Source organism: Xyrauchen texanus, chromosome 37 (genome assembly GCF_025860055.1).
Source record: "Xyrauchen texanus isolate HMW12.3.18 chromosome 37, RBS_HiC_50CHRs, whole genome shotgun sequence".
NCBI classification, from domain to species: Eukaryota; Metazoa; Chordata; class Actinopteri; order Cypriniformes; family Catostomidae; genus Xyrauchen; species Xyrauchen texanus.
This window is the reverse complement of record NC_068312.1, coordinates 1,811,123-1,838,849: the sequence shown is the minus strand read 5'-3', so window position 1 is coordinate 1,838,849 and position 27,727 is coordinate 1,811,123. Positions and strand designations below refer to the sequence as shown.

Below are 27,727 nucleotides of genomic sequence, written 5' to 3'. Positions count from 1 at the left end.
TAGGCAAAAGGGTCAAAACAGCTCTTCTGCAACTCAAAGGCAAAAGTCCTTTGGTTAAACTATCATTGAGAACAATCAGCAAATCTTCTCTAATGAATGACCAAAATAATTTGTAAAACTCAACAGGGAATTCATCTAATCCAGGAACTTTGTCATTCTCCATGCCCTGCAGAGCTTTAAATAATTCCTCTAGGCCAATAGGCTTTGTAAGTGCTACATTCGCTCTTTCTGACACTTTTGGTAATTAAAAAAAAACCTGTTCTATTTCTTTATCTTCTTTATATTCAGACTTATAAAGCTTTTGGTAAAAACTGACTGCTCTTTCTCTTATTTCTGTTGAACCTGATAATAAAGTTCCAGACTCAGAGAGTAATGAATGAATAAAACGTTTCTGTCCATTCTTTTTTTTAAACTGAATTTTTTTTTTTAATGGAACATCCATCTGTTCTATGGTCTTAAAACACGATCTAACTAATGCACCCTGTGCTTTCATCTCTTGTAGGTCAGACAGAGCGGTTTTCTTTAGAAAAAGAGAATCAATAAAAGCTTTATTTCCACATAGTTGTGCCATATCTTGAAGTTTCAAAATTTCAGTTTCTAGAACTCTAATAGACTTAGCTGTCTCCCTTGTGATATTTTGAGTGTACTGTTGACAAAAAAGATTGATTTGGACCTTGCCAAAATCCCACCAACTCTGCAAAGAGGAAAAATTATCTTTTTTATTTTTAAAACTTTCCCCCCCAAAAAAGCAAAAGCCTCTTTAAAAGAAGCATCATTTAAAAGAGTCGTGTTAAAATGCCAATATGCATTCCTTGGTGAAACAGAATTTAAAAAATCACTGCATATAACTAAACTGTGGTCAGAAAAACCAACTGGATTTATTATACAACTCTTAAAAACACTGTGATGATGTTTGAAACTGTAAAATCTGTCTAGTCTCACTTATTTAGTATCTTATTTATTAAAGACAATAAATGGGCGTGGGCCCACGTATATTGTTTTGAAGTCTCATTTAAATTTCTCCACACATCACATAGGTCATTTCTTTCAATTATTTCACTTTGTTCACTTAAACACCTTGTTGATGAGAGAGGTCAACAGAGAATGGCCAGACTGGTTCAAACTGACAAAGTCTACGGTAACTCAGATAACCGCTTTGTACAATTGTGGTGAGAAGACTATAATCTCAGATGCGGGTTGAGGGGACCTACACAATATTAGGCAGGTGGTTTTAATGTTGTGGCTGATCGGTGTATATATACTGTGTGTGTGTGTGTGTATATATATATATATATATATAATGTATATACAGTATATAATTAAGTGTGCTGCAGATGTCACGTCAGGTCCTGTCACTCTGTCAGTATGGGTTTTTTTCTGACAGGACCGTGGCATCATCTTCCCATGTCTGTCTTGTGTTTTGTTATCTGTTGTTGTGTGAGCGCATGGTTTCGATTGTATTCCCTGCCATGTACTCTTAGATCTGTCTTGTTTCATGTCGGGGGTGTGGTGTCTGGATGCTGACTTCCTGTCCGGTTTGGTTTCGGTCCGTGTCGGCTTCCGAATACCCATGCTCCAAATATGTCTGTTATTGACGTGGGTGCATTTTGCTTAAGTCAGCTTAACAGCATGCACTCACGTCAATAGTTCGTCTGTCTCTCCCGAACACGGGTGCACCTTGCGTCGTGCTCATGTTTTGTGGGCGCACACATCATGAGCTGTCTTCATGTTGTGCTGAGGTTCGTTCATGGTGTGTGTGACTGAACTTTCGTACAGGTGTCCTGTCTTGTTTTTGTTGCCTGTTGCATGCATGGCGTTTGCCTCATTTAGTGTGAGAATGTGTGGCATCACTTTGTTTGTCGTTGCTATGCATCCTCTCATCTTGTTTGTCAGTTTGCATGGAAATATATTACCTCATTGTCTTGCCGATGTGCGCTCATGCCATTCAGGCATGTTTTGTTGTCTTTTGAGAGAACATGGATTTTTTTTGTTAGTATCGCCAAGTGTCTCTTTGCTGTCCAGTGCCAGTTTGTCTTGTGTGTATTCCAGTTGGTCTGGTTTATTAGTCTTGTTAATCAGTCTTGTTTTCAGTCTTCCCTGTTGGTCATGTTTCCCCCACCTGGTTCCTGTTCTGGTCCAGTCAGTCCTGTTTCCCTCGGCCCAAGCCTGGATTACCCTTTTTCCCCTTTGGGGAGGTTTATGTTTGTTTTCCCTTTGTGGGAATTTTTTGTTTGCTTTGGCTCTTGTTATATGTGAATAAAAAACCTTTATATATAAATTATATATGAAATAGAAATCCTTTGTTTTTTATAACTCTACACTTGGGTCCTGAGCCTCATCATTCCCTCTGATCATGACAGAAGAACCCAGAAATTAAATTGGACTTCAAGTGGAAACACAGAATCAAAGTGAATTAAATTAAAATTAAAATTAATTTCCATTAACTGCAAAGACCCAACTATCAAAGTCTGGCCTATCTGTTCTTCCTCTGACTGTCAGTTTGTCTTGTCTTGAGTGTTTTCCTGTGTTGATTTTGTCTTTCTCTCCCTCTTGTGTTTTGCAGGTGCCACGTGGAGAATGCCAGCTCTGTTAATTAATAATCATTAATTCTCTTCTGACCACTGTCCAGTGGCTGCCGTCCAGTCTTCAACCCCTGCCCTTCGGCCGCCGCCAGTTCTGACCAGTCCCCTGTGGCCATCGACATGGCCGTCCTCAGGCCCATCTAGTTCCCTGTGGTCATCAATGACTCAGTCCAGTCTCCTGCGGCCGCCAAAGACCAGCCTGTTTTGCCTCCTGCAGAAGCCACAGACCTCGTCCCTGCTCCAAGGAAGCCTGACCTCTGGCTTCCTCCCTGGCCGCCAGACCTGGTCCAATTTCTGAGGCCTCCTCCCAGGCCACCAGACCTCACCCCCTTTTTCAGGCCTTCTCCCTGGCTACCATACCTTGCTCCTTCCCTCAGACCTTCGCCCTGTTTGTCTGACCCAGAGTCTTTCCTTAGGCCACCGGACCCCACCCTTTTCTCAAGCCCCTTCCTGGTCTGCTTGCCCCATCCCCTAATTTAGATCCACCCTTATTGTTTCCCCCACCCTTCCCCCTGTGGATGGTACCTTCTGTACCTCCATCTAGCCATAGTCTGTGTGTCTGTCAGTGTGTGTCACTCGTTCTCTAATTAATAATCATTGTGGCATCTGCTCCCTATCAATCCTTCTCGTCTTAAGCTCCCCTCACGTTGAGTCCTGTCTCAAATTGTTTGTTGTTCTTGCTATTAAATGTTTGTCAGTTGGTTGCTTCCTGTTGCTGTTATTAACTTTGTCGGTTTCTGGTTTATTTGAGTTTTTCAACTTTATCATTCTGTTTCTATTCATCCAAGCTTTTATCCAAGATGGCGGCGCGGTAGCACGCAGCGGCCACTCCGGATCCACAATGGTGCTATTTTTGTTAAAAAAGCCCGACTTTTGCAACACATGGACATCGGAGCAACCAGTGTTCGTGTCTACCATCGCCAGACACTACTCAAATATAAGACTCATGCAAAAACCAAGCTGCATGATGACCTGCAGGAGGCGCTACGCGTACTCGGCTTGCTGCGGAGACCAGGCCTCCAGCCCTCGGCGTCGCCTGATGCCGGTGGCCGGGGAGAGGATGTCGTAGCGGTGTGCGAAAGCGGAAGCGCGGAAAGAGGGCGGGGTCCATGCTAGGCTAAAAACAAACTCTAGCCGGCCGGCTCTCCCGTCTATCCTGCTCTCAAATGTTTGCTCCCTGGACAATAAACTGGACTATATCCGACTCCAGCAGGCTACGCAGCGTGAGTTTAGAGACTGCTGCGTCTTTGTTTTCACGGAGACGTGGCTCAGCGACAGAGTTCCGGATGCCGCCATTCAGCTAGACGGGCTCGCCTCGTTTCGTGCCGACAGAAATACAGCTCTCTGCGGTAAGACTCGCGGTGGTGGCTTGTGTGTTTACATCAACACGGAATGGTGCAAGAACTCTATGCTAGTCTCTAGTTACTGTTCATCGCTGTTGGAGCTTGTGACTGTTAGATGCAGACCTTTTTATCTACCACGGGAATTCACCACTGTTTGCATAACCGAGTTTACATTCCCCAGCGCTAACGCTAAGGAAGCTCTGTGAACTGTATGGGGCTATGAGCGTAACTGCAGAACGCTCACCCCGACGGACTGTTTATTGTCGCCGGAGATTTCAACCATGCAAATCTCAAGACAGTGCTCCCTAAATTCCATCAGTATGTGGACTTTGCAACGAGAGGGGCTAACGCGCTTGATCTTGTTTACACAAACATCCCAGGCGCGTACGGGCGGAGCCCCGCCCCCACCTCGGCTACTCAGACCACATCTCTGTTATGTTAATTCCAGCATACAGATCGCTCGTCAGATGCACAAAACCGCTTCAGAAGCAGGTGAAAACCTGGCCAGCAGGAGCCATCTCTGCTCTTCAGGACTGTTTTGAGTGTACTGACTGGCACATGTTCAGGAGGCTGCAACATATGGCGATTCTACCAACTTGGAGGAATACACAGCATCAGTGACCAGCTACATCAGCAAGTGCATTGATGATGTCACTTTCTCCAAGACCATCACCACACGCTCCAACCAGAAGCCGTGGATGACTGCGGAGGTGCGCACGCTGCTGAGGTCCCGAGACTCCGCCTTCAGAGCAGGCGATAAGGCAGCCCTAAGAACAGCTAGGGCCAAACTGTCACGGGCAATCAGAGAGGCAAAGCACGCACACGCCCAGAGAATCCACAGTCACTTCCAGGACAGCGGTGACACGCGGCGCATGTGGCAGGGCATCCAGGCCATCACCAACTACAGGACAACATCAGTTGCCTGTGACAAAGATGCCTCCCTTCCAGATGCGCTGAACGACTTCTACGCTCGGTTTGAAGTGCAGAACGACGTGATGGCGAGGAAGTCCACCCCTCCTCCCAACGACCAGGTGCTCTGTCTTACCACGGCAGATGTGAGGAAAACTCTGTGAGGGGAACAGCATCTCCACCACCACCACACTGAGCACTGGGGCCCCCCAGGGCTGTGTGCTCAGTCCACTGCTGTTCACTCTGCTGACTCACGACTGTGCAGCAATGCACAGCTCAAATCACATCATCAAGTTCGCCGATGACACGACCGTGGTGGGTCTCATCAGCAAGAACAACGAGTCAGCATACAGAGAGGAGGTGCAGCGGCTGACGAACTGGTGTAGAGCCAACAACCTGTCCCTGAATGTCGACAAAACAAAAGAGATGGTTGTTGACTTTAGGAGAGCACAAGGTGAACACACTCCGCTGAACATCGACGGCTCCTCTGTGGAGATCGTCAAGAGCACCAAATTTCTTGGTGTTCACCTGGCGGAGAACCTCACCTGGTCCCTCAACACCAGCTCTATCACCAAGAAAGCCCAGCAGCGTCTCTACTTTCTTCGAAGGCTGAGGAAAGCACATCTCCCAACCCCCATCCTCACTACATTCTATAGAGGGACTATTGAGAGCATCCTGAGCAGCTGCATCACTGCCTGGTTTGGGACTTGCACCGCTTCGGACCGCAAAGCCCTGCAGAGGATAGTGAGGACAGCTGAGAAGATCACTGGGGTCTCTCTTCCCTCCATCAAAGACATTTACAAAAAACACTGTATCCATAAAGCAACCAGCATTGTGGACGACCCCACACACCCCTCACACAAACTCTTTACCCTCTTCCCGTCTGGCAAGAGGTACCGAAGCATTCGGGCCCTCACGGCCAGACTGTGTAACAGCTTCTTCCCCAAGCCATCAGACTTCTCAATACTCAGAGACTGGTTTGACACACACGTGTCCTGAGTTGCACTTTAATAACTGTCACTTTATAACTGTCTGCTACCTCAATAACTGCTATGTGCATAGAACATTATCTCATAGTATGTTATGTTTACATTTTTAGAAACTGTCATCTTTTTGCACTACTGAGTACTGGTCGGCGCTGCACTGTCTATTGTCCTGTTCATTGTCAGTAATTTGTTGTACTGTCCTGTACTTTTTGCACATGTTTGCACGTGCACTTTATATAGGTATATATAGGTAGTTTATATAGGTATTTTATTTCGTTGTGTAGTCTCATGTGGTCCTATGTTGGTCCTTTGTTGTTTTTATGTAGCACCATGGTCCTGGAGGAACGTTGTCTCGTTTTGCTGTGTACTGTACTAACTGTATATGGTTGAAACGACAATAAAAACCACTTGACTTGACTTGACTTGCTAATTTCTGGTTTGTACTTTTTGATATTGTAAATAAAGCCCATATCCTTGCCTCCCTGCATTTGGGTCCTTCCTTGCTCTCTTGTGACACCAATAAGTTGCAAAATGATTAACATGACATGGGCTGAATAGCTAAATTGATTATTAGTCACCAAGTGACAGATGTTTTTGAGACATAATAATGTAGAATTTGATTGGCATTACAGCCTTTGACATCAACAATTAAAGGTATGGGAAGTATCCCTTTTTAAAGTTGAAAAGCATATTTATTTTGTCATTTCAACCATTCACAATAATGTTTAAGTTGCATTTTTTTTTGCATTTAGCATTGTTTTTCCTTGCTCTCCGTGATCCCATCACAAGACCAGTTAAGAACTACTGGTCTATACTATAGGTTAATAAAAAGAAAGTATTAGAAATTACATGTGCATCTGAGTGTTTCTCACCTTGCGTAGTCGCCCGTTGTTTGTCCCCAGGAATACCACAGTGCGGTTGTGGACATTATCTACAGCAATAGAACTTAGCCCAGGGGCCTCATAGATGGGTTGGGCCCTCAGGGGTTTTCGCAGGGCCAATGGATGCTGCAGGTGAGCGGCCCCACAATTCAACTGCTCTGGCTGAAGCTGAAGAAACAATCAAAAGGGGCAAAAATGATTACATAATCTGAAGAAAATGAGAAACCTCTACAATGCTAGGGTGTTAAAGATGATTGCCAGGGTGTTGCTACAAGGTTGCTAGGTGTTCTGAGTGGTCGGTTGGTTGTGGTTGCCAGGGTGTTACTATGAGGTTGCTAGGTGTTCTGAGTGGTCTGTAGGTGTGGTTGCGAGGGTGTTGCTAGTTCAGTAAATAAACTTCAATTGGCTCAAAACGCAGCAGCTAGGGTGCTGATTAGAACAAAAGAAATATAATATCAGCCCACTGATCTATATATATATAACTGGATAGCTCATGACGTCACAACAGTGAAGTTACTGCGCCGCCATCTTGGTATTCCCTAACGTTCTGTGTTCCTATGGGTCTCAATGGGAAATCGTCTGTTTTGGTGAGTAATTTTTACCTATCCAGTCACATAAAAAAAAATGTTTTATGTCTGCATACACTGCATCACAATGCAATCTTCCTAAATATGTAATTCATTATTTATTTTGACTTTCATTTTTTCCCCCTGCTTATTCTAAATGTGAGCGTGTTATGTTACTCTTTATTGCAGAAGCATTACGTTCAGCGGCGCACGTGTTACCTCAATAGAAACAAGTTTAAGAAACTGAGGTAAGATATCAGTAGTGTTATCATTTTCAAACATATTTTTAGAAGGCTTTAAAGTTTTTATTCTGAATACATAATTATGTTTTGTAGCTTTTGTTTACGTTGAACGTGCATTGTGGTTACTTTCTTAGGATAAATTAATATTAGCTATGCAGCTAACGTTAACTTAGGAAAATAACCACAATGAATAGCAGTATAACTCACCAAGTTAGCTTTTTTGGTCAAGTTGAATATCTAACTGCAGATCAACACCGGTTACATATGATCAATATAATGTGGGCCTGCATTAATTCTCTGTGTGTAATTTGTACTTTATGCAGTGCAGGCCTGAATACGGTCCAGCTCACGGGCATCATTTATAAAGTGATCAATTGGAATAGACGAGGAGCAGGGCTGGACTGGTAATCTGGCCTACCGGACATTTTTCCGGTGGACCGACGCACTTTGGGGCCGATCAGGGTGGACTGGCAATCGGGAGAACCGAGCGGGCCGCAGTGTCGGCCGCGATAAGCTAAAACGAGCCGCCGAGTTAGTGAACACCCCCCCCAACACATTTTGGGCAAGTTATGTCAAATCCCGTTCCGATTTCTCTTCCCAGTCCAGCCCTGACAAGGAGCACATGGATATTGTTGAAGTTAAACAAGGTAAGTTTGCCGTTTGGATTTCAATAAACATCGCACTGAATGTTAGATAAAACTGGAATTGGTTTGCAACAGGAGGAAAATCTGTATGAGGAGACAGATGTCAGCCTGGCTTCACTGAAGAGCTGTTTTAACAGAGTAAAAAATATTATACTGTCTGTTTTTATTTGCAATGAAGATACTTTTGCAACATGCAGTATAAGTCACATAAAATTACTGTGTTTCAGATAGTATAACATATATATATAACATTTAATATTAATAGAAAAGTTGACCCAGATATGTAAATTCTGTCATCATATACTCAACCTTATGTCCTTCCAAATCCATGTGACTTTCTTTTTCAGAACCCCCAAAAATGCATTTTGTATTCCATATAAGGAAAGTAAATGGTGAGCAAAATAGCTTGTTTTGGTCACCAATGGCATTCATTATATGGACAAAAACATTTTTTAAAATGTCATCTTTTGTGTTTCACAGAAAAAGTCATACAGGTTTGGAAGGACATGAGGTTGAGTAAATAGCTGTGCGTAAGGTCTTAAGTTGGGGTATAAAGTTCAAGGCTTCGTAACTACTAGTTAGTTTGTAACTAAGTCGGTGCTTAATTTGGTTGCTCCACCTGTTCTTAAAGTCTTAACTAGTAAGTCGTAAACTCTCGCATACTATGACGTTTACCTGCATTGATCTATTAAGCAGCGTTCATATTTGTACACAGAAGTATTAAACATCCATGAACTTCAATTTTATTTTGTTACGGTTGATGTAGAAACCTTGTTTGCTCACATAACCGTCACTGCGGACGTCACAAGAGCAGCTCTCTTGAGAAAAATATTTTGATAATTAAGATATTATTTTAATTATTTAACATTTTATACTTTTATATTTGACTGTCATTCATGTGTTTCTGAAGCCTGAAAAGGAAATCATACCCTTATTTTATTATATGACTCAAGCTTGTAAAAATTTGTATAAATTAATTAGTTAGTTTGTATGGTAATTAATCATCATATTTATGAAACACCTAAAACAGGCAATTAATTGTCATAATCACAATTATTTGATTGATGCCAAACATGCAAAACATGAGCTTATTGATGTCATAAAATATCAGTCATCTTTTTTATTCCATCAGTTACACCTGCTCTGAGTCTTCTGTAAATATTTAGTTTATACTTAGGGTTACGTCGTACTGAAGTTTAATGGTGCAATGCTCAAATATTTAGTAGTGCGTAAATTGTGACTTCGTGCCCATTTACGCCACAACTAGGCTAAGTTTAAACTTTTGTATAGCTGGTGCAACCGGCCCCTGATCTTTATCAAACTTTTCTTATTTCTTCTATTTTGCAGTACAAGCTTGCCCAGAGTTTTCTTAAGCCGTTTGGACTGTGATGCAGCACATGTTTCCTTGGCAATGAAGTGGAGCCTGATGTTTGTGCAGCTTTCTGCAATGCACTGAGTATGAAGATGTGATTGTTGTATGGTTCTAGGTTGAACATGTTTGCCTCAAGTTCCTTGAATGCAGAACCACCATGGAGATCCAGAACTTTTGTGGGGACAGAGATGGGCCTTGTGAGTGTGTGCTGTTGAAGAAACCTCTCATCTGTCTTGCAGACTTTCAGGACGCTGTCTGACAGTCTTATAAATCCACCTCAGGACTTCATGTCGATCAGTGTGTTCATCTTGGGAAGAGCTCTCGACACTGAGTGCTGATAAACAGGTAGTGCACAGAATCATCTTCATAGTTGTTTTAACTGCAAAGCCTGCTATGTACCCCACCACAGCCTCTTTGAACATGGACAAGCTCGGAAGACATACAGTGATGTTTTTCTCTGTGTCTTCAGGCTGAACATCACTGCCTGAAATGCCAGCATATCAGAAGATGTTCCTCCAGTGTCACTGTGCTGTCCGGTGGAGAACTGTTGCCACTAGATCTGATGGCATGTTTTGCTACCATTCTTTTGAAAGCTGAATAATGTGGGATTGTTGTTAAATCCATTAGCAGATTTGTCCCCACATATCTGCAAATTTTTATTGTATTGATCAGTTTAAGTCCATTTTTGTGTGTAATTGGAAGCTTTTGTTATTGAACAAATAAATATGTATGATTTCCTTGTGTGCATATGTCAATAAACTTATTTCTAATTATGATTTAATAGATCAGGGGATTGTTGAAATAATTAAATTATCACAAGCTGGTATGTACATATTCCAGAAATGAATGCAAATGGATAATTTCCATTAAGTAAAGGTAAATTAATTTATGTGTGTGTGTGTGTGTGTGTGTGTGTGTGTGTGTGTGTATACACACACATACTGTATATGAACTTGTGTGTATACTACGTTTTTATATTTGATTCTTCTGGATTTATTCTGAAGAGGTACTGTCTAGTTACAATATCAACACAAAGCTAGTCGTTATTATTAACAATAAAATTGGTTGATGTGCATGCCCCCCAAATTAGTTCACATTTACTATATAATCTAGTCAAAAATGGTTAATAATGTTGGCAAATTATTCAGTTGTATAATTTATCAACATTATGAACAATGAGCATCAACAGATTTAAACTATGAAGGCAGAGAAACATTGCATCCTGTAACAATCTGCAGATGGATAACTTTGCTTTAAAAAGGGGTATTAATACACTTTGGTGTTGTATTTTTACTGTTGATTATTAAAGATTATGATCGTTATGCCCACTCTACATGGGGATAACGACTAATGTGTTCTTAATATGTACATAGTCATAAATTACAACCTGTGGGCACTTTAGCCACATCCTTAAGTGAGTGTTGTTTCGCGGTTAAACGCTGCACATGCCACGATGCCCTCTGTCAGTAGGGAATAGTAAGATGGCCGCCAGAGCACTTCCGGTAGCTTCACCTACTGCTGGCAGTTTAGAATTCTATGAGCAATCCAGTTATATATATAGATCAGTGTATCAGCCCCATTTTTTCATCACTATATTGGCAACCTGTTAGGTTTTATATCATTTTCTGCTTAATACATATAAAGCTTTGAATGGTTTAGCTCCTCAATACTTAAGTGACCTTCTATCATGCTATAATCCAGGGGTGGGGAACCTTTTTTCCATTAAGGGCCATTCAAGTGTTTACGAAATTATTCGTGGGCCATACAATTGCTTGCAATTTCTGATTGTGGGTTCAAATTAGTGTACGCTACCTGTTACGTGCTGACACACCAAGAAAAAAACACTGAAAGGTCTGTCTATTATACAATATTTTGCATTGTTATCATTTAAAATGAATTTGAATCATTATTTTTATTGTATTTTTTTTATTTATTTTTTATTATTATTTTTCAAATGGCCTCATGGGCCGGGAAAAGTGGTCTTGCGGGCCTTACACGGCCCTGAGGCCTGACGTTCCCCACCCCTGCTATAATCCATCACGTTCACTACGAACACAACATTCTGGCCTTTTGATATTACCTAGAACATCAAAATCCACAAAAGGTGCTATATTGTTTTCCTATTTGTCTCCTAAACTATGGAATAGTCTTCCTAGCACTGTTCAGGACTCTCATCAGTTTAATTCTGACACATACTCTCTCAGTTTAATTCTAGACTAAAGACTCATTTATTCAGCCATGAATACACCTAATATATCCATCAACTCATAATTATGCTGCTTTAGTTAGGTCTCCCAGAACCGGAAACACTTCTCATATTATAAATCTACATTAACGCGAATGTCATCTACACTAATATTAGTCTATTTGTTTCCCTGTCTCAACCTCGGGACACAGATCAACTGCCAGATCCAACTTTGATCCAGCTCAATGTCTCACACCCATGTCTGTCACTGAGTGATGACTGCTAAATGCAGCCTGTGCCAACCAGACAGGGGCACTTTGATGATCATCACACTTCGTTGACTCCATTACTTCAGTCTTCCATGATGGACTTCACAGAATATGAACTGCTGTGACCAGGGGTCAAGACCTGGGATACTTCACTGTCCAATGCCTGCACCTCAGGCTTAGGATGGACTCCACCAAAAGGAACCGGCAAGCTTCCAGCCAGACTACAAGGCACACCTCTCTGAATTCCGCCAGCATCATCTAGGTCATAGGATGGATTAGACTCTCGTAAAATAAAATACATAGACGATAAATTAATACCAACTAAAGTCTTAATCAGCCAAATAAATGGACACTGCATCTACGTGCACTTCTGCAAACAATTTGGGGTGGAATTCAAGATTTGTACTACATTTGTACTAATATTGCTGTCGTATTCATACTGTTTAGCCAGAGGGGAATTCATAATGGTCTGGTGGTGGTGGTTGCAGGGTGTTTTTATGCAGTTGCTCGGTGTTCTGAGTGGTCTGTTGGTGCTTGTTGCCAGGGTGTTGCTATGCATTTGATTGATTTTTAGCAACCAACTTATCAGTTTCTAGGGTGCTCTGTGTGATTATCAATAGAGCTCATCCCATATGATATTCTGGTCTCTATATATGGCCTGGTTCCCTTTTCGCCAGTTTTTCATAGGCCAGGTGAAAATCTTAAGTCTGATTGTTTAGAAAAGTAATTATTGCACACATCTTCTCAACTAGACACATAATTTGAGGTATCGTTCATGTCTGTAGCAAATATGGTGCAGTCTGGGTGTGTTACTGGTTTGTTCAAATACCTAACCCTGAAAATGTACAAAAGAAATAGCTTGCCTCACCAAACACAAGTAGTGAGTAATTACAGTGAGAAGGATCAAATGAAAATGATGAACATTGCTGTGTCAGATGAGCATGTCTTGAACTTTTATTGCACACTGATTAATATATTGTTTCAAACTATATCAAACGGCTGAATGTTTGGTGTGTATTCAGTCTGCACACAGTTTATCATGTTCTTGCTCCATTAAAGTGACATTTAAATTGTAATATGTGTTGAATATTATGTGAGTAGAGTCGGGCAGTGAGAGGTTAATGTTAGGGTGATGGGAACTCAAGAGACAAATAATTCAGCGGGTGGGTTTTTCTCACGAGCCTTCCCCTCAGCGCAGTGACATCCTGTGCTCTCGGCAGAACAAAATCTATGAGATACGCTACATACAGTGCATGTTGAACAATTTCACAGTTATGCTCTAACTAAACTGCATTTTAAAGTAGGGTGACTGAAGCTTAGTTGTTGCAAGCTACCATTTCCAACAAGTAGTGGTGTAGCACAAGAAAATGCCTTCAAACCCATTCAAAAAATAATTTACAGATGTATTTGAGTTCCTGCATGTAAGTACTTGTACTGCAAATTATGCTTTGCTTTTTAGCAAAATATTTACTTTAACTGTTTTTGATTCAGTTATATAAATTAGTAGATTTTTAGTTTTATAAGTTGCATTTTGATTAAACTTACTGAATGTGTTAAATGTAACGAGTCCACACTACTAATAATACTGCTTACACGTTATAAAGAGGAATAATATAAGATGATGGTTAATTTAAAAAGACATCACTCCCTTAAATAGCTTCAATAAAGTGAGCTATGGCTCAGGGCACAGCGGTCATAATGTGATGTCATAACATCAGATGTTGAGCGTGAGAAATGAAAACCTGTCGGGATAGAAGGGCCCATGCACTTGGCGTATTTGGAAGAGCCTGTGTTACGTAAACAAAGACTTTTCATTGATAAAGTTAAAAGAACAAAGCCAAAACCCCAAAAGTGCTAAGTAAACATGAGACTGCCATATGCTTTTTATAAAACTGCATGTTTACATAATGAAAACAGAATGTTTTGAGTGTACAGATGCAGGAAACATGCTTTAGATTTGTCCTTTTGTCCTTAGATTTGGTTGTATGTGTGTGTGTGTGTGTGTATATATATATATATATATATATATATATATATATATATATATATATATATATATATATATATATATATACTCATAAATATATATACATATACATACACACACATACATACACATGCATAGTATAAATCTAAATACAAATCTGCTATATACAGTGCAAGGGAATTTAATGGCAGTGGAATAATCCATGAGGATTATTATGCTTAGCTTTTTAAACTTGTGTTCCGCCTTCATCGATTACGACCCAGTTTGAATTCAAAATATGTCATGTACAGAACATGATTCAGATGTCATAACTGTGAATGTGAAAACATTAATGGAGCAGTTTTCAACATATCAGGCTTAAGATAAAGCATGAATGTGTACATTGTTAAATAAATGAATGAAGGTGGTAATCTGGCAGGTTTTGAAGGAGCTTCTGTTTTTTGATTTGAGGCTTCTGTTGGGTTATTAGGTAATGACAAGGACAGACTAGAGTCATATATTTTTAGTACAAATAGTATTAGGTAATCATTAACAATCAACTTAAAATGTTCTAAATAATTTCTTTGTCTTTAATTAATTCTGAATTTTGTAGAGCATGTCTTAAGAGTCTTCTTTTAAAAGAGACCATTTTATTTTGAGGATGAGCCACCAGTTAAAGGATTAGTTCACCTAAAAATGGAAAATGTACTTTTACTCACTCATTTAGTCACCCTTATGTTGATCAAAACCCATATGCTGTTAAGCTTTATTCCACAGTATAACAGTTTATAGTGAGCAGGAGCAGTCGAGCTTCATAAAGGACATTTATCATTATTTAAGTTTCTCTATTAAGACATCATAACAGTAGTATGTAGTTTAATATGACTTGTGCACTACATGGTAAGCTTTCTGGGGCCATAGAAAAGCTTAGTGTTGTATGGACTACTTTTATGGTATTTTAATGCTGATTTTTTTTCCCCCTCTTTGGAACTTGACAGCAGTGGTCAATATGAACCATGTGTAAAAGATTATCATTAGGATTCTTGAAGAAAATATTCTTTTAAGATTCTATGGGGGAAAAACAATGAGGGACAACTTGAGAACAGTAAATAATTAAGTGTATTTATTTGTATAGATACTTTTCGGTAGTGAATGGTTTCTAAGTGTATGAATAATATACATTTCTGTTGTCCGCCATCTTGGATTAATTTTTTCCACCAAGCTCAATAAGGTACATTCTGGGAATTTAGCCAAAATTAGATATCTTAAGAGGCCCATACCTATACCTTTTGGAACAGCCTTTGCATCAGGAATGTGCCTAAGATGTCTTAAAGTGCTGCCTCCGGAGGACACTTTCTAGGTTTTGGAACAGACTCATTATGCACTATTTATATGAATTATATTTATTTGGGGGATTTTCTCATCAAATAATGATGTATACGATTCATTGTGATTAATTTGATTAATTCATTGGCTTGTCATGTAATTAATTGACATCCCTAATTATAGCACACTCATACAGTTAAATGGCATTAAACTTTGACTCAAATATTTTCCTATAGGCTACTATAGCCCAGATTTTCATTTTTGAATGAACATTAACTACTGATCCGTCATGCTTTATATATTGGTAATAAATTCGTTATTAATAAAATGTATCATTATGAAGAGTTACTCAAATTATGCCACTGGTAATAAAAAAACAGCATAAACATTTGATCATATTGATTACATTATTATTTAGTTTACCACATTTTGCTTTATCAATATTTTTGTAGAATGACTGGTCATTATTTCTTGCACACTCATAACAATAGAATTACATCTCAATTAAACTTTGATTCAAATATTTCCTTACAAGAAACTGTAGCCGAAATATTCATATTCAATATACAACTATACTAATCAGTGGTTATTTGATAGTTAATGAAATATAATATTACAAACTTAGGCCACTTGTAATAAATAAACAAGTTATTTATCACCGCATCTATTTGTCGAATATGCCTTATCATTTAATTTCCAACATACTGTAGCCTTGATACTCGTATTTGAATGTACATGAACTATTGAGCAGTCAAGAGTATATATTAATGAGTCATTCATGAAAGTTCTTCTAAAGCGTTGCCAAAGTAAAAAGGCTGAGCATCAGCTTACCACGATGGGCCCCTTGGCCACGCACTCGGCCCCTGAACCCTGGATGACGCTGTCCAGCACTTGCACGTCGCCGTTGGGTCCGCTGGAGCAGTTTCGGCGGCCCTGGCGGATCATCTCCTCCACATCCGACACCCGGAACGCGCAGACCGCCATTTGCCTCTCTGCCCTGGCGAACACGCCGAACAGATAGGGCCCCGGTGCCGCCGCGCTCTCGGTATTGATATCCACGAGATAGATGGAGAGGAGTCGATTATAGATATTCCCGTTTGATCCGCACTGGATTCCCATTTGGATGTAGGACTCGGTGAGTTTGCGGCTATCCGTGGACGAGGGCCGTCGGGGACCGTCCGTGTCCAGACAGATGCGCGCGAGGATGCTGTTGGGCTGGCTCTCCTTAAGACCCGTGTTGGCATCGTTGTTGATGGCAATGTACGAGTAGCGCTTCCGTACGAACGCGTGCACAAATTTGAGTTTGTTCTTCTGCTTCACTTCTTGTTTGATTTTGAACACGTTATCTTCCGAAGGGTTGATGTCGTAAGTGAAGAGCCTATTGAGGTCTTTGGTGTTGAGCGACCGGATGGCGATCTCCGGGGTGTTCTCGAAGCGCAGGTCCTCTTTGCTGTGGTTCTTGGGGAAGTACTCCGTCCCCATCCCGGTGTAAGTCGCCCCCACCAGCAGTCGCGGCGTCCCACCGTGACTCCTAAAGACGAGGCCGACGGTGCTCGCGTTCTCGTGGTTGGCAACGATGTTGAGCATGCTTGGGAACACAGTTGCCCCGTCCTGCGGGAACCTGACGGCCACTCGCGACACGTTCTCCACGCTGCGCAGCTCGCAGAAGCCCTGATACACCGAGCCGCACACCACCAGCACGCCCTGCTCGCCGTCCAGCGTCAGGAGCTTGTTGTGGTTGTCGGTGAGAGTCTTCTCGTGCTCGCACGTCGCTTGCGGCAGCTGCGGCGCGTGGCACAGCGGGTTGTCCCGTACGGGTCCGGTGCGCGTCTCCACCTCCAACGCGAGCGTTGCGTTCAGCTGGTACAGGCTGTTAACCGCTGCCAGGTAAACCCTGCGCGAAGCCGCGTCTACAACAAAGTTATTGGTGACGCTGGGAGACGCGAACGCCTGTTGAATCTGGAGCGCAGCGACGACGCGCGTTTGGAGAGCCGCCAAAAACAGGGCGAAAAGGCTCGGTAAGAGTTTGAGAGAGGCTCTCTCTGTCGTAGGAGGAGGCATTTTTCCTTCTGGCTGGCTTTCGCGGGTTCTGGACGGAGAGTTGCATTGAGCAAGCGGAAAAGAGCGAAACAATCCGGGAGGAAAGCCTGTTTCCTGCCGAGCGCTTGAACACCGAGTGAAGTTATGAAGAGTCCCCGCTTCCTTTAGAGAGAGAAAGGAGAGAGCAGCTCCACAGCACTCATCATCTGGTGGCTCCCTTTAATAGAGCGATAAACATATTCATAACAAGACTTTTCCCCTAATGGGAACTGCCAGGCTAGACAGCTGTGGTGGTACATGCATGGCACAATCAAACAGTAATACAGTTAAACTGGTAATTACATGGTACATCAAACTACTTCAAACTATAACATGGCACTGTAAGCTTACTACACTCTAAATTAAATGTATTAAAGTCAAACATATTTGTTAATATGACTGAATGGTTACACCAACACAAGGATCAGAACAGGTAGAAATACTGCACTTTGGGCTGTTTAAACTGCATGGTACATGTCATTACAACATATTTCAAATGATTTCCATTAAAAATGATTAAAAAAAGAAATAGCTTAAAAAATGATGGATCAGCTTAATAACTTTTCCCTAAATGTATCAAATCTGCCCTGACAAAAAAGTACTGTGGCATTATCCTAAAGTGAAAATAACAGAATACTATGTTACTTCGATATGATAACCATGTTCATGTATTTCATACTATATATTCCTATTTGTTACCTTAAAGGGACAGTTCACCCAAAAATGAAAATCCTCTCATGATTTACTCCCCCTCATGCCATCCCAGATGGAAATGTGGAACACAAATGAAGATTTTTAGATGAATATTTCAGTTCTGTTGGTCCATACAATCCAAAGTGAATGGTGTCCAGAATTTGAAGCTCCAAAAATCACATAAATTAGAATCAAAGTCATCTATAAGACCCCAGTGGTTTAATCCATGTCTTCAGAAGTAATATGATAGATGTGGGTGAAAAACAAATCAGAATTTAAGTCCTTATTTTACCATAAACCTCCACTTTCTTTTGCACATTCTTCTTTTGTTTTTGGCGATTTGCAATCTTCGTGCATGCACCTACTGGGCAAGGAGGTTTATAGTAAAAAAAAAAATATATATATATATATATATATATATATATATATATATATATATATATATATATATTTAAATATTGATCTGTATAACTCAACTTGTAGAGACATGTATTTGCACCCAGTGAAGCTCTGCTACAGGGTCACGGATATAAAACATGAGCAAATATATTACATTTTAACATGCTAAAGTTTTCTGATTACACCCCAGTTGTCTATATGTATTACTTTTATTGTATTACATCATTAGTGTGTTCTTGGGGTGTAATGGAACCCAAACACAAACAACATCCTGGATAATGATCACCTTTATAGAAAGTGCATGCATTCAACGTGCATCTGTACAATCTCACCATCCGTCAAACAATAGCTCATTTGATCATACGGGTCTTTCAGAGTTTGCTTCAAATATATTGAACTATCAAAAGGAGAATATCAAAACACTGCAGTACACTGTGATAGGTTTAGTCAGTTAGAACATCTAGATGAACTAGTTGTCAATGGCTATTTAATCTGACTAAAGCAACCTGACTACGATTGAGTTATACCAACGAAAATCATGTTTAAGGGTCAGATCAGGTAGAAATATTGCCTGAGGGTAACAATCGTTGTACGTTTCATAGTGAAGTTGTATTATGCTCATTGAACAAGTGAGTAGTAATGGCTGAGGTTGAACTTTCACCTGGTGATCATGTTTCTATATCTTTCCAATGAGTCACGCAGATCCAGATTGAGCTCTGTGATCCTGGAGCATAAGGCTCCTTAAGAACAATTAAAGTGCTACCAGATGGCTCCAGCTCCACTCTGACACTACAACATTAACATCTTCTTACTGATGTTTCAGCATGTTCTTTGCTCTCATAAATATTTAAAGGGCAGGCAAAATGTATCACAGCCAACAGGGCTGAACTCCCTCATAATTGAGAATAACTGAGTATGAAAAACGATATCTATAACATGTCTTGCTCTCTCTCTCTCTCTCTCTCTCTCTCTCTCTGGTGTTTCTAGTTTGACCATTTTTTGTCTATTGATGATTGAATTTCCATGTGTTTTCCAGTCGTTGGTATTTTTAAATGTTTTAAAGTTGAGCACAACAAGAAATGTAATAACTTTTCTATGACTTTTAACATGATTGTTGTCAATGGCGGATTTAGGATTATAAAGGGAAATTTGAAAACATAAAAAAATCTTTAAATAATAGTTTAAATAATTGAACATTGTTGTAACCATTTTATAAAAAAAGTAAAATTAGTTTAATGTGTTTTAACCTGTTCTTGCAACTAAAAAATTAATTTAGTGCATTATATTAATTTAAAATAAGAGATTTCTTTTGCATAATAGTTGTTAGTAGTATACAGTGTTTTGAAAATGAATTTTCACAGTTTTTTACATTTCTGTAAGTAATATTCTCATATTAATCTTTTCAGAGCAGTCTCTCAGGTGTTTGTGAAATTAAAGATCCATTTTTCTTATCAACCAATAAATCTTTTGAAATATTGTATCAGTGAATCATATTTCAGACATGATATATGGTTGCACCAAATGAGGTTAAAGTAAATAATACTTACTTCCCAGTAAATTCAGAAAGAAATTTACATTATTTTTTGTAATTTGTCTGAAGAATTTCATAAACATAAATAAATAAATACAATTAATATGTGTAAAAGTGTAATACATTTTAATTGTTTGGAATAATGTCTTCTGTTCTGTTCTTATTTATTTAAGTTATGGCTGGACAATTGCACCACATTATATTTAAACACTTAAAATGAGACAAAATGATAGGCTACCTGAAAAGTTTGGAACATTTTAGAGGTACATTTACTGTACATGCTACTTTTAAAAACATTAAAAAAAGAAAGAAAAATACAGATGGACAGTATATTAGAAAGTGCCTTTTCCAGACCTACAAATATTTTTTATTAAATTCCCTGATGTTACCATGGAGCTATAAAATACCTGGAGAGAGCTATCCGTTAGCATCCCCTTTCATCTCTAGGACTGTACTCTATGACTAGCGCAGGGTTCCCAGAAAGCTAGCGAAATGGAGGCAGCCATCTTTGCTCATGGGCACTCAGTTCCGGGATTGGGTCACTTGTCTATGGGAATAGATAGGGAAAAATATAAATAAATTTCATGCTTTTAAGAGCCCTTCAAAAACAATCCGTCACAGGATGAAGATGTGCTATAATGAAATGAAATCGTTTAAATTGAAATGGTTCTGGGAAAAAAAAAAAATATCGTCATAAAAACAGCTACTTTTGAATAGCTGTCAATGGAGAAACATGCTTTTTGTCATCGGGTGGTGTAGTTAAAGCATCTACCAGCAGGTGCCAACAGGGACCTGCTAACCAGCCAATTCCTGACACCCTGCATATTACTCAGGTTTGAATGACAGTGGGAATCCCATAGACCAGGGGTACTCAATAGACAGACTCTGGTCCGGATCTGGACCGAGCTCTAAATTTTTGTGCTAGTTTTGTGCTGGCACCTGTTGAAGTGATTATGTAAGCAGACATGTATATGCGAGCAGAGCGTGAATAAAGCGTGTCCAGCACTATTCAACTCTTCCCAAGCGTTGAATGCACTTTTAGTCCTGCTCTCCATGTGTCGCCTCTCTCCCCGCTATCTAGAGGCATCATAAAGCATAATTTACTTGATGTAGATGCAGGCGCGGTTATTTTAACAACAGTAGCGGAGACACCTCTACAGATGCTGTCATCTTTCGCTTAAACACACTGCAAAAAACAAAAATGAAGCAAAGTGAAACTATCTTCATCTGTCTGATATGTGATTCAGAAAAGCCAGCTTTGTGTCAGGACAAGTTAATGTGCCGCGATTGGAGTTTATCAGCATATTACGAGCCTTTCATAAAAAACAAACAGATTTTTGTTCTAATTTTGTGTAAATGAATCAGAGATGTCATCATGGCATAGGTGGCAAGGAAAGCCTACTTTTAAAAAGTATTTATACATTAAGGAATTTTTATGCTTCACTGTTGTTATGTAAATTATTTGTTTGTTTGTTTGTTTGTAGGTAGATTTAAAGAAAATATTTTTTTTTAAAAATGGTCCATTCAGACTTATAATTTTTTTCTCAGGGGACACCACTGAAAACCCATGCATTGATTTTTATCTGTCAAAGGGTCTCCTATGTCCCATATATTCTGAATGTAAAAATATTAAAACATAAAAACTGGACTGCTGTCATTCAGCTTCAAAACGATCTGTCGATCTTATCTTTTAATATTCATATTCAAGTGCCCTCGACCGATGAAGACTTGATGAAATCTGAGCTCTCTTAGACGCAATGTCCTCATCCCTGCCCAGTTTTGAAGAGACTATTTTGACTGTTTAGGATTTGCTTTTATTGTTATTTATTTATTTTACAAAATTCTGTTGCTGCCAACATGGCAAGTTATTATACGGATAAGCTACGCATTATTATCAGGACCTTTGCTGGGAAGGAAATGTAGAGACCGGATCTCTTGGAAATTTAATGCAGCGCCTGCCATAGACCTTAATATAATTACAACTGAATGACTGGATAGTGTTTGCTCTGAACTTTCCTCAGGTTCTTGTGCATGTCTGTGTGGCATGAACAATCTCTGTCACAGTTCATATACTGATATACTGTAGTGTTTCATTGACTTCATGTGGTCAAATGAAAATGTCCTCATTACTGTCATGTATGATGACTCTGTATCCTCCACAAAGACTTTAGAGTGTGTCGAAATATTTAAGATTAAGGAGAAATCAAGTGAAGCTGTAAAGGATTCAAATGGCAAATCCTTTCATTTCCCGCCGGAAGCTCACGATCAGTTTCTGGTCAGATAACGCACCGGGTTCGCTGGCCTTGTGTTCTATAGGCCTGCTGTTCGGTATTACTTGTTTTTATTTACTTTTATATCTTTCTCCATCAAATTAAAACCCATTTACTCAAAGTAATAAGCATACAAATTATCCCTTGGCTTTTTCAGGGGTGTTTTTATAACGGCAGTTATTATTAAGTTGGCTTGTGAGAGCCAACTTACTGAAATCCTATTTAAACTTATTAAGTTGGCTTGTGAGAGCCAACTTACTGAAATCCTATTTAAACTTATTATTATTATTATTATTATTATTATTATTATTAAGTTGGCTTGTGAGAGCCAACTTACTGAAATCCTATTTAAACTTATTATTATTATTATTATTATTATTATTATTCTTCTGAGACTAAAATTACCAAGACTAACTCCTCCTAGAGCTTTTAAGCTACAGGCACCAAACTCGGCACAGACCTTCAGACTAATCCCGAATAGTGTGCTATATCTTTTCTAACTGATCGGACTTACGGTTTTCCTAAAAATGATGATCAAACTCGGAAAAAACTCCCATTGACTTAACATTGCGGAATGTTCAGAAATTCAAATTCCAACTGACATTTTCACACACACAGACAAAAAGGGCCTGTCAGCCCTGCATCTCTCCCTCTCTCTCTCCCTCAGAGGATTTCTTTTATCAAGCAGCCAAAAAGTAATGACCTAAAATCTTCCTAGCCACACGCTAAAACATGCTAAAAATGTGCTAGCATCTATCTGAGGGTCAATATCTATCTATCTATCTAAATATCTATCTATCTATCTGAGGGTAAATATCTATCTCTCTCTCTCTATCTATCTATATCTATCTCTCTATATATCTAAGGGTAAATATCTATCTATCTATCTATCTATCTATCTATCTATCTATCTATCTAGCAACTAAGTTAAACTTTTTTAACACTACACTGTAGAACTGGCTCATTAGAGTCATTCATTTGGGAATCAGACTAAACTGGTCACACTGTATGTTTCACATTGTAGATTCAAAAGAACTGGCTCATTAGAGTCATTAATTTGGGAATCAGACTACACTGGTCACACTGTATGTTTCACATTGTAGATTCAAAAGAACTGGATCATTAGAGTCATTAATTTGGGAATCAGACTACACTGGTCACACTGTATGTTTCACATTGTAGATTCAAAAGAACTGGCTCATTAGAGTCATTAATTTGGGAATCAGACTACACTGGTCACACTGTATGTTTCACACTGTAGATTCAAAAGAACTGGATCATTAGAGTCATTCATTTGGGAATCAGACTACACTGGTCACACTGTATGTTTCACACTGTAGATTCAAAAGAACTGGATCATTAGAGTCATTCATTTGGGAATCAGACTACACTGGTCACACTGTATGTTTCACACTGTAGAGTCAAAAGAACCGGCTCATTAGAGTCATTAATTTGGGAACACACACAGACAAAAAGGGCCTGTCAGCCCTGCATCTCTCCCTCTCTCTCTCCCTCATTGCATAGGGATTTTGTATTGAACATAGCTCTGGATCACAGTGTCATAGAGACAAGGGGCGGGCTCATTTTACTCAGACGACCAATCAGTCTCTCGGGATCATTGTGAAGCTATCAAGCCACGCCCTAGCAACAATTTAAAGCACCTTAGCAACAACTCCCATAGACTTCTAATGAAAGATATCAAAGGGATATCTCCGGATAGAAGTGTCATAGAAACACAAGGGTGGTCTCGTTTGACTCGGGGCAGCAAACAGCCAATCATGAATCACCTCAACACTTCCTAGCCCCTCCCTAGCAACCATTGTCGAGCACCTTAACAACCAAAATCCATAGAGGGATATCTTCCATTCTGAATGTCACAGAGGCATGGGAGTTGGTTTATATCATTCATACTGACAAGCAGCCTTTGGAGTTTCATAATTGGCAGCTGTCAAGCCACTCCCTAGCAACTAAACAGAGTACCCTAGCAACCGCTTAGCAATAACTATATCTCTGCACCAGAAAATCAGAGAGACTTCTGGGTTCATTTATTTCAAGCAGGATGGCAAGGAGACTTGATAAGTATCACTATGGTAACTGCCTAGCAACCACATGGGGTTACCCTAGCAACCGAGTAACAAATCACATATCTCTGCACCAGAAAATCAGAGAGACTTCTGGATTGATTTATTTCAATCAGGATGGCAAGGAGACTTGATAAGTATCACTATGGTAACTGCCTAGCAACCACATGGGGTTACCTTAGCAACCGAGTAACAAATCACATATCTCTGCATCAGAAAAACGTAGAGACTTCCGGATTGACTTATTTCAATCAGGATGGCAAAGAGACTTCATTAGTATCACTATGGTAACTGCCTAGCAACCAGATGTGGTTACCCTAGCAACCGAGTAACAAATCACATATCTCTGCATCAGAAAAACGTAGAGACATCCGGATTGACTTATTTCAATCAGGATGGCAAGGACACTTCATTAGTATCACTAAGGTAACTACCTAGCAACCAGATGGGGTTACCCTAGCAACCGAGTAACAAATCAAATATCTCTGCACCAGAAAATCATAGAGACTTCTGGGTTGATTTATTTCAATCAGGATGTCAATGAGACTTGATAAGTATCACTATGGTAACTGTCTAGCAAGCACATTGGGTTACCCTAGCAACCGAGTAACAAATCACATATCTCTGGACCAGAAAATCGTAGAGACTTCTGGGTTGGTTTATTTCAATCAGGATGTCAAGAACACTTGATAAGTATCACTATGGTGACTGCCTAACAACCAGATGGGGTTACCCTAGCAACCGAGTAACAAATCACATATCTCTGCAACAGAAAATCGTAGAGACTTCTGGGTTGATTTATTTCAATCAGGGTGGCAAGAAGACTTGATAAGTATCACTATGGTAACTGCCTAGCAACCATATGGGGTTACCCTAGCAACCGAGTAACAAATCACATATCTCTGCAACAGAACAACATAAAGACTTCTGGCTTTGTTCATGGGACTCAGGGTAGCAAGGATCAATCAATCAATCAATCAATCAATCAATCAATCATCTATCTATCTATCTATCTGAGGGTCAATATCTATCTATCTATCTATCTATCGGTCTCTCTGTCTGTCTGTTGTCTATCTATCTATCTGAGGGTCAATGTCTATCTATCTATCGATCTATATCTATCTGAGGGTAAATATCTATCTATCTATCTATCTCTCTATCTATCTGAGTGTCTGTCTATCTATCTATCTATCTGAGGGTAAATATCTATCTATCTCTCTATCTATCTGAGTGTCTGTCTATCTATCTATCTATCTATCTATCTATCTAGCAACTAAGTTAAACTTTAAACTACTTTAAACTAATTTAAACTAAACTAATTTAAACTATAAACTACTTTAAACTATAAACTACTTTAAACTAATTTAAACTAATTTAAACTTCAAACTAATTTAAACTACAAACTAATTTATACTTCAAACTAATTTAAACTACAAACTAATTTAAACTATAAACTACTTTAAACTAATTTAAACTTCAAACTACTTTAAACTTCTTCAAACTTTCTGGTCCAAACTTTCACAAGCCAACTTAAAGTTTGTCTCGACTGAACTTTTTTTCTAGTTATTATTATTATTATTATTATTCTGAGACTAAAATTACCAAGACTAACTCCTCCTAGAGCTTTTAAGCTACAGGCACCAAACTCGGCACAGACCTTCAGACTAATCCCGAATAGTGTGCTATATCTTTTCTAACTGATCGGACTTACGGTTTTCCTAAAAATGACGATCAAACTCAGAAAAAACTCCCATTGACTTAACATTGCGGAATGTTCAGAAATTCAAATTCCAACTGACATTTTCACACACACAGACAAAAAGGGCCTGTCAGCCCTGCATCTCTCCCTCTCTCTCTCCCTCAGAGGATTTCTTTTATCAAGCAGCCAAAAAGTAATGACCTAAAATCTTCCTAGCCACACGCTAAAACATGCTAAAAGCGTGCTAGCATCTATCTGAGGGTCAATATCTATCTATCTATCTATCTATCTATCTATCTATCTATCTATCTATCTATCTATCTGAGGGTAAATATCTATCTCTCTCTCTCTATCTATCTATATCTATCTCTCTATATATCTAAGGTTAAATATCTATCTATCTATCTATCTATCTATCTATCTATCTATCTATCTATCTATCTATCTATCTATCTATCTAGCAACTAAGTTAAACTTTTTAACACTACACTGTAGAACTGGCTCATTAGAGTCATTCATTTGGGAATCAGACTACACTGGTCACACTGTATGTTTCACACTGTAGATTCAAAAGAACTGGCTCATTAGAGTCATTCATTTGGGAATCAGACTACACTGGTCACACTGTATGTTTCACATTGTAGATTCAAAAGAACTGGCTCATTAGAGTCATTCATTTGGGAATCAGACTAAACTGGTCACACTGTATGTTTCACATTGTAGATTCAAAAGAACTGGCTCATTAGAGTCATTAATTTGGGAATCAGACTACACTGGTCACACTGTATGTTTCACACTGTAGATTCAAAAGAACTGGATCATTAGAGTCATTCATTTGGGAATCAGACTACACTGGTCACACTGTATGTTTCACACTGTAGATTCAAAAGAACCGGCTCATTAGAGTCATTAATTTGGGAATCAGACTACACTGGTCACACTGTATGTTTCACACTGTAGAGTCAAAAGAACCGGCTCATTAGAGTCATTAATTTGGGAACACACAAAGACAAAAAGGGCCTGTCAGCCCTGCATCTCTCCTCTCTCTCTCCCTCATTGCATAGGGATTTTGTATTGAACATAGCTCTGGATCACAGTGTCATAGAGACAAGGGGCGGGCTCATTTTACTCAGACGACCAATCAGTCTCTCGGGATCATTGTGAAGCTATCAAGCCACGCCCTAGCAACAATTTAAAGCACCTTAGCAACAACTCCCATAGACTTCTAATGAAAGATATCAAAGGGATATCTCCGGATAGAAGTGTCATAGAAACACAAGGGTGGTCTCGTTTGACTCGGGGCAGCAAACAGCCAATCATGAATCACCTCAACACTTCCTAGCCCCTCCCTAGCAACCATTGTCGAGCACCTTAACAACCAAAATCCATAGAGGGATATCTTCCATTCTGAATGTCACAGAGGCATGGGAGTTGGTTTATATCATTCATACTGACAAGCAGCCTTTGGAGTTTCATGATTGGCAGCTGTCAAGCCACTCCCTAGCAACTAAACAGAGTACCCTAGCAACCGCTTAGCAATAACTATATCTCTGCACCAGAAAATCAGAGAGACTTCTGGGTTCATTTATTTCAATCAGGATGGCAAGGAGACTTGATAAGTATCACTATGGTAACTGCCTAGCAACCACATGGGGTTACCCTAGCAACCGAGTAACAAATCACATATCTCTGCACCAGAAAATC

General features: G+C 39.6%; 1 protein-coding gene across 1 annotated transcript in view; it reads right to left on the bottom strand.

Annotated features, from left to right (window-relative positions):
* LOC127630935 (plexin-D1-like) overlaps positions 1 to 17,489 on the bottom strand; it is a 150,480-nt gene extending 132,991 nt beyond the window's left edge. The window contains exons 1-2 of the mRNA XM_052108824.1: positions 16,103 to 17,489; positions 6,693 to 6,869 (exon numbers count right to left, since the gene is read on the bottom strand). Of these exons, the coding sequence (XP_051964784.1) occupies positions 6,693 to 6,869; positions 16,103 to 17,332 (1,407 nt within the window). The 5' untranslated portion in view covers positions 17,333 to 17,489. The remainder of the gene's footprint in view (positions 1 to 6,692; positions 6,870 to 16,102) is intronic.
* Between the last annotated feature and the right edge of the window lie 10,238 nt (positions 17,490 to 27,727).